The following is a 7,498-nucleotide window of genomic DNA, read 5'->3' on the forward strand; positions in this document are numbered from 1 at the left end:
ATGCGTGCGTAGAAACAGAAAGGCTGGATGTTAAGATGGGTTGCTGTGCAGCATAGCAATATGGCACAGAACCAGGGCTTTTTTTCAGCGGGAACGCGGTGGAACGGAGTTCCGGAACCTCTTAAAAATGGTCACATAGCCGGTGGCCCTGCCCCCTGATCTCCAGACGGAGGGGAGTTGAGATCGCCCTCTGCGCTGCCGAGCGGCGCAGAGGGCAATCCAAACTCCCCCCTGTCTGGAGATCAGGGGGCGGGGCCACCGGCCATGTGACCATTTTCACCAAGGGCAATTTAAACTTTAAAAAACTCCCCCCTTGTTCCAGCTGACCCAAAGTGACGACATTGTGCGGTCCCGAGTTCCACCACTGAGTTCCACCCCCTCTTTTCCCAGAAAAAAAAGCCCTGCACAGAACATAGAATTAGAAACAGGCATCTTCTTCTCCAGTTCCTGCAGCTGTGATAGTGGTTGTGGACAATTTTATACAAACTGTCAGGGAGATTCCCAAGAGCCATTCCCTGGAAAGAATTCCCCTATCAGCAAATAAATCCCCACGGACTCTCTAAAAAGCTATGGGTCACGAGGATGCTTTCCTGGAGTTCGAAGCGCTCCGGTGGAACTGTCTTTTTTCCTCACTCACCCCTAACAGTGCGGGGCTCCTGAACCTGTCACTAAAGACCATTATACGGGGTCTTCTTGTTCCTTTAAATTTCAGCTTGCTTTTCTTTGTCCCCCTCCCATCGCTATACAATGTAAATATCTGTGACACATTTGCATATTGAGATCAGCACTGAAGGAAGACCAGTGGGTGAGGCAGGGACCACACCCTGCCTTTAGATATCTTCGCCTGCAGCTTCTTCTTATATCTCTTTGGTGCTCATTTGCTTAATCTTCTCAGAAGTTTCCTAGAAGCGAAGGAGTGAGAAAAAGAGAGAGAGAGAGAGAGAAATGAATGACTGCCTTGTGATTTCACACATTTGATGCTCGAATATCGTGCTTTAATGATACTCACATAAAACTGCATTTTTCACATTAACTCTTCCCTTGACATTACAGTGGACAGAGTCTACAGTAGATATTTTAGTTCCTAAATTACTAGCAGTTTCAAGGGTAGAAAATTTACTTATTCTAGCCAAATTTTTAGTTCCAGCCATGAGAATTCAGGCAATTTACAAGAAATTAACCCTTTACAAGAAATTAACCTAATTCTTCCTTTCTTCCTCATATTCCCATTCATGTTTGATAAATACTACTCAAGACTTATAGGTCAGAGGAGCAGAGTAAGAAAGAAAGAAAGAATGAGAGAGAGAGAGAGAGGAGAGAGAGAGAAAGAAAGAAAAGAAAGAAAGAAAGAAAGAAAGAAAGAAAGAAAGAAAGAAAGAAAGAAAGAAAGAAAGAAAGAAAGAAAGAAAGAAAGAAAGAAAGAAAGCCACATTAACTCTTTTTTCTGCTTTTGGCAGCTTGGCTTCGTACTTGGCACAATGCTCTTGAATGGCCCCGGCGATCTGTCATAGGAGAGGGAAGGGGCTTCCGGGGAGAAGCAGAAGCCGGTAAAGACGCCTCCGGGATTCTGTGCCTCTGCCATAGCAACCCTGAACAGTTACCTCTTTCAAAGTCCACTGAAGGCAATAGGCTTAGAAAGGTGTAACTTGGTTCAGGATGGCACTATAATTGCAGCAAGAGAGCCCCGTGGCACAGAGTGGTAAGCTGCAGTACTGCAGCCCAAGCTCTGCTCACGACCTGAGTTCGATCCTGCGGAAGCTGGGTTCACGTAGCCAGCTCAAGGTTGACTCAGCCTTCCACCCTTCCGAGGTCGGTAAAATGAGTACCCAGTTTCCTGGGGGTAAAGCGTAGATGGCTGGGGAAGGCCATGGCAAACCACCCCGTAACAAAAGTCTGCCAAGAAAACATTGTGATGCGACGTCCCCCCATGGGTCAGTAATGACTCAGTGCTTGCACAGGGTGCTTGCACCTTTATCATTTTTTAACCTGGTAGCGCTATGGAAGTGTTCTTAACCAGCTTTATGCAGAACCCATGAAAAGCTAGGAAATCCAATAGGCCGCTTACATGTTGTAGCCGGGAGGACTTGCAGGACAGCCCTAAAGGGTGCTCAGGTCCTGGACTCCCCGGCTGGGTTACCTGCAGGATTGGAGCTCAGAGGCTGGGTAGACGAGTGCTCAGGGGCAGCAGTTCCCTCCCCTCAGTCCAGAGACTCACACCAGGCTGAACTGTAGGGTAGATTTATTGACAGTCTTAACACACGACCACCCCTCTTTCCTTCTCTTGCTCTGCCTCCCTCCTCTCTTCCTCTTCCTCTCAATCTCTGTCTCTCTCTAGTTCCTTGTTCTCCCCCCCCTTGTGTTCTCCTCTTGTAACCCCACCCCTGGCCTCTACAGCCTTGCCACCCATCAGCGTGCCCGTCCACCAGTTCTCCCAAGCAGCCCACGGTGGCAATGTTTCTGCTGGCCCCTCCTCTGCCTGCTCATCTCCAGAGAGGCGAGAGGCAGATCAAGAGGAGGGGAGGGGTGGAGGCATGTCAAGACCGCCAACAAAGCTATCTTCCCTACAGTCCAGCCTGGCACGTGTCTCTGGGCGGAGGGGAGGGAGGCGCAAACCACGGGCACTCATCTCCTACCCAGCCTCTGAGCTGCAGGTGATCCTGCAGGTGATCCAGCCGGGGAGCCCAGGACCTGCCACAGCGTACAAGAGAGAATGAGCCTATGGACATTCATACATACATCCCACTCTAGCCAGGGAAAAAATGTAAAACACTTATCAAAAAACTAAATTGTAGGAACATACGATTATTGCCAAGGGGCAGCGGCTGTGTTAGTCTATTATAGTAAAATAAAGCAAATGTCCAGTGGAGCCCCTCAGAACATTTATTTCAACATGAGCTTTTGTGAGTGACACTCACTTCCACAGATATGTGGCAAGTACGGGACACGTGCTGGCCAAGGTTCTGGAAGAATACAGATCGGAGAGTCCTTCCTTTAAAGATCTCACACATCCTACTAATCTATAAGTGTTCAGCCCTCCGTGAAACACTGGCTTGCAGGATGTCATATCCCTAGTTATCCCCAGCCATCAACACCCACCGAATTCAAGAACCAAAGTAACTCTTGGCTTTCCAGCAGAATAAAACTTTAAAACTTTTCTGTACGGCCAGACGACGTGATCCCTGGAGCCCTGTTCTAACCTGATGCTTCTGCAGCTCCTGAATGTATCTGGTCAGTTCCTCTTCAGTCAGTTTATCTTCAGGCTGCTGCCCCTGGGAAGGCATCTTCTGGGTCTTACCTACAAGACCAAGCAGAGTTTTATAAGGTTCAGCGTAAGGGAGGCGGAGAGGGTCACTGCACGTTTGACCACCAGTCTTAGGGGTCTCAGAAATGCCTCCCAGCCCGTCTCCTGTTAAGAGGGAGCTACGTAACACCTGCCCCCACCCATGCAAAGTCACAGTGTGTCATCAGTTCGTACTCCCTCCCTCCCACCTTGTTTATATTTGCCAGGGATGAGTGGATGGAGCCGCCATCTTGGGATTTTAAATGTATTTATTGTCGACTCTGGTTTTTAATGTATCTAAACAGTTTATTTTTGTATTATTACATTGTTGTAACTCACCCTGAGCCCGCTTGCAGGGCGGGCGGGCTAGAAACCGGATACTACCTCTTCCTCCTCAAGTTTAATGAGGACTGTGAAGAAATGGCTTTTATTTGTGGGTTTGCACTGTGTCACCCCAAGTTTAAAAAGCGTCTCTTAGCTGAGAACAGGTAAGTGGGAGAAGGGAAAGCCAGATGCTTTCTCAGCTGCACTCAGTCGTGGGCTTTAGTTATGCAGATGTGGCCAGAAGACATTCTGCTAGAAGCTTGCCCTTCCAGGTGTGTATATGGGGGAGAGATGAGAGACTTGGAGGACTAAAATGCCAGAAAGGTTTCTTCCTGGAACCTCCAGGAAAAGCCTCTCTGACCTGCACCTTTGACCTGGCCAGGGGGTGGGCAAAGGGAGAGAATAAAACCTCCTGGCATAGGAAAGAGGGTCTCTTTGGCTGACTTGCACTGCAAGCTGAAAGAGCTGAGAGCTGGCCCTTTGCAGGTCATGGCCATTGACCATGTGGAGGCTGGAGGCCTGAACCAGGAGAAGTATAGCGACATCTCAGTAAGATGGAACATTCTGCCCGCCTAAACAGAAGGCATAAGTTAGGCATAAGTTAGGGGAGGGCAAAAGGTATTGCATTTTTACCCATTTCTTTTTGAGTTCCCTTGCTTGCTTTGGAGCTGTGTTTTTAATTCTTAAATGCTGGTAGCTGTTTTCGGTATTACATAGACTTTCACTGCTCAACCGCACTATCTAAAACAGGTGCCACGGGAAGAAGGTGGTCTGTTGGCAATTGGCTGACCCCCAGTGGTGTACAAATGCAGTAAGCCGTCCCTGCAGTACCCAGGTGCTGGGTAGCAGGAGACTGGGCATCAGGCAGGGCTCAGAGGGGCAAGCCTGCCCAGGGGAAATGGGGAGTCTTGGCCCTCTCCATCGGCAATTCCCACAGAGGCCGAGGCTGCGGGTGCAAGAGAGAAGGAGCAAAAGCCCCTCTGAGAGTTGGGGGGGGGGGCACCGCACGGCTGGTATGTGCCAGGCAGAGACTTGGACTGCCACTGGTGAACCCCAGACAAGCCAGAGGGCAAGAAGGGGCAGAGCTCACAGGTCAGTGTTCTGCCACAATGACCATCGGATCTGTGGCTGGGAAAAGAACACTTCAACCATGTCCAACATGAACATGAGAATATAAACTGCAATTATTTATTAAGTGGGTCCCACCTGGTACAGAAGGCTTAGAAGTGAGCCCTGGAAAATACAGAAAGTTTAGAAGTGGGTCCGACTTAAAAAAGCGTGTGTGGGGGAAGGAGGTTTGTGCGACTGCAGAGTCCTCGGCCGAGCACCCAAAATACCACCATCTCTCCTCACTCTGGCATCAGCCTCCTTCTCCAGTCTGCCACCCCTTCTCTAGCCAAGCAGCGCGGAGGGCAATCTCAACTCCCCTCTGTCTGGAGATCAGGGGGCGGGGCCACCAGCCATGTGACCATTTTCTCCGAGGGCAACCCACTGAGTTCCACCACCTCTTTCCCCAGAAAAAAGGCCCTGGTCCTGAGACTTTTCTTCACTAGTGCCATTTTTAACAAGATCTCTAGGAAGTAATTCCTTCTCTGAAACAGTGAGGGTGTATGGAAAATAAAGCAAGTCTTGCGCTGCCTGTAGCCAACTGTTTCACTTCTGGTGAAGAAATGGGCTTCTGTTCTTTGAATGAGTATCAAAGGGGTTACTTGATTCAGACTTTAAATACTCTAAATAAGATGGATGTTTTGAAGACTTAAGATGAAAAATATTAAGCGCGCTGCATGTTGACAATGCCATGTAAAAGGTAATAATACAACATTACATCTCTGCATCCCGTCATAGCTATGGGAAGCGGCACTGGTTTCACCTTGGGTGAATGCCAAAGAACAGTATAGTTCCCTTCTCTACCACATTTCACATAAATTAGTTGTGTGTAGCAAATGGCACTCATTTCTGCTCGACAACCCAGATGGGGAAATAAATGAAATAGTAGCAGTTTCTCTACAGTGCCATGGCTATACACCCTGACAAGTAATATTTTGTACTGGTTTTGCTATACTGTTGCCCTGTTCCTATCTGTAATTTTAATCTCATTTTGTACGGAGTTTCTGTATTTAAAATTTTGTATTTTATATATGCCAATAAAGGCTTGCTTGCTATCTGCAAATGGCACTCATCTGTGAGAATTAGCTGACAGGGTAATAAACAGATCTCATGTACATTATTTAGACTGGTATAAGACTTCTGCTATGAGTGTTTTAGATCTGGGAACTTCAGTCCTGGGTTTCTGCCACTTCTTTGTGACTAACCCCGTTCTGAGGCCATCCTGAGATCACCACGACCCCCCACACACCCAAGCTCAGATGCTTTGTGTTTCAGCACAGGCTGTTAGCATTCCATCAGATCCTGATTTCAGCTGGGCACAACTGCCCACAGCTTGGTGCAGTCACTTAAAACTTGGCCCTGGAACTGTCTGCCAAACCTCATGGCTGTCTGCCATCTGCTTTCATCAAAGCCAGTGAGAAAGCTGAGTGGCCAGCCATGGTGCATGAGAGACGAAGTACTTGGGGAGTATTGTTGTTCGCTGAAATCCTGGCAAATGAAAGGAAATTCAGCAGCACTATTCCTGGGAAATCATTAGCGAGATTCAAAGACGGCCAGCAGAAACGGTTCCAGGACTCCAGTTCACACTGAAATGTGAACAGACTGGGATTCTTTACCTTAGAAAGGGATTAATAAGAAGGAATGTAATAAAAAGAACTGTATGTACTCACACAAATAATCGCTGCTATTTGGAGGGCAAAGGTGGGTTTTTTTTTGGCAGCCCCATAAAATAGAGGGAGAGAGTATTCAGTGATTTTGAATAAGGACAAGCTCGCAGCTGATCAAAGGAAACCCTTCTCTGCATAGTGCGTAATTAGATTAGAGAGCCCATTGTCGCTGCCCCGGCAAGATTTAATAGCGTGCAAAGCACGGGTGTCAAAAATCTTCAGAAGCAAGCCAGAGGCCATGAAAGGCCGTAGGAATATGCTCTGTTTCCACACTCTAATGTGTGGAGGGGCAGTCATTATTTCTTTATTTACTCAATTTATACATATATAGTCCCCTGTGGGGACCCAAAGCAGCTTACATCATTCTCCTCTCTTCATTTTTATCTTCATAACCAGGGCTTTTTTTCAGCGGGAACGCGGGGGAACGGAGTTCCGGAACCTCTTGAAAATGGTCACATGGCTGGTGGCCCCGCCCCCCGATCTCCAGACAGAGGGGAGTTGAGATTGCCCTCCGAGCCGTGGTGCAGAGGGCAATCTCAACTCCCCTCTGTCTGGAGATCAGGGGGCGGGCCACCAGCCATGTGACCATTTTCAAGAGGTGCCGGAACTCCGTTCCACCGCGTTCCAGCTGAAAAAAAGCCCTGTTCATAACAACCTCAAGAGGCAGGTTAGGCTGAGAAAGTGTGGCTAGCCCAAGGTCAGAGTGTCAGGTAGGGATCTGGAAGACGCAGGTTCAAATACCCACCATGGCCTTGGAAACACATTGGGTGACCCTTGGGTTGCTGCTCTCTCAGACTAATCAACTTCACAGGGTTGTTGTTGTGAGGATAAAATGGAGGACGGGAGAATGATGTAAGCTGCTTTGGGTCCTCATTGGGGAGAAAAATGGATTATACATATTTATATAAACAAACGCCAAAATTTTCACTCAACCCCAAAGGCTCCTATGCAGTGACAATACCACAAAGGTTTTCCGGGCAACTCTTAGTACTCCCTCATTATGAGATAAGAATAAGATTCATGTCCAGGAGTGCCTTCAAAGTCCAACTAGATTTCCAGAATTTGAGCTTTTGAGAGTCAGAGTTTTCTGACTCTTTGAAGGGAGCTGACTCTCGAAAGC

At 47.9% G+C, this 7,498-nt stretch overlaps 1 protein-coding gene across 1 annotated transcript in view; it reads right to left on the bottom strand.

Annotated features, from left to right (window-relative positions):
* Positions 1 to 266: 266 nt before the first annotated feature.
* The window catches only part of FSTL1 (follistatin like 1), a 49,387-nt gene continuing 42,155 nt past the window's right edge, over positions 267 to 7,498 (bottom strand). Inside the window, exons 10-11 of the mRNA XM_055002776.1 lie at positions 3,198 to 3,295; positions 267 to 902 (exon numbers count right to left, since the gene is read on the bottom strand). Coding sequence (XP_054858751.1) covers positions 858 to 902; positions 3,198 to 3,295 — 143 coding nt within the window. The 3' untranslated portion in view covers positions 267 to 857. The remainder of the gene's footprint in view (positions 903 to 3,197; positions 3,296 to 7,498) is intronic.

The sequence above is a fragment of the Eublepharis macularius genome, chromosome 18, assembly GCF_028583425.1.
Source record: "Eublepharis macularius isolate TG4126 chromosome 18, MPM_Emac_v1.0, whole genome shotgun sequence".
Classification (NCBI taxonomy): Eukaryota; Metazoa; Chordata; class Lepidosauria; order Squamata; family Eublepharidae; genus Eublepharis; species Eublepharis macularius.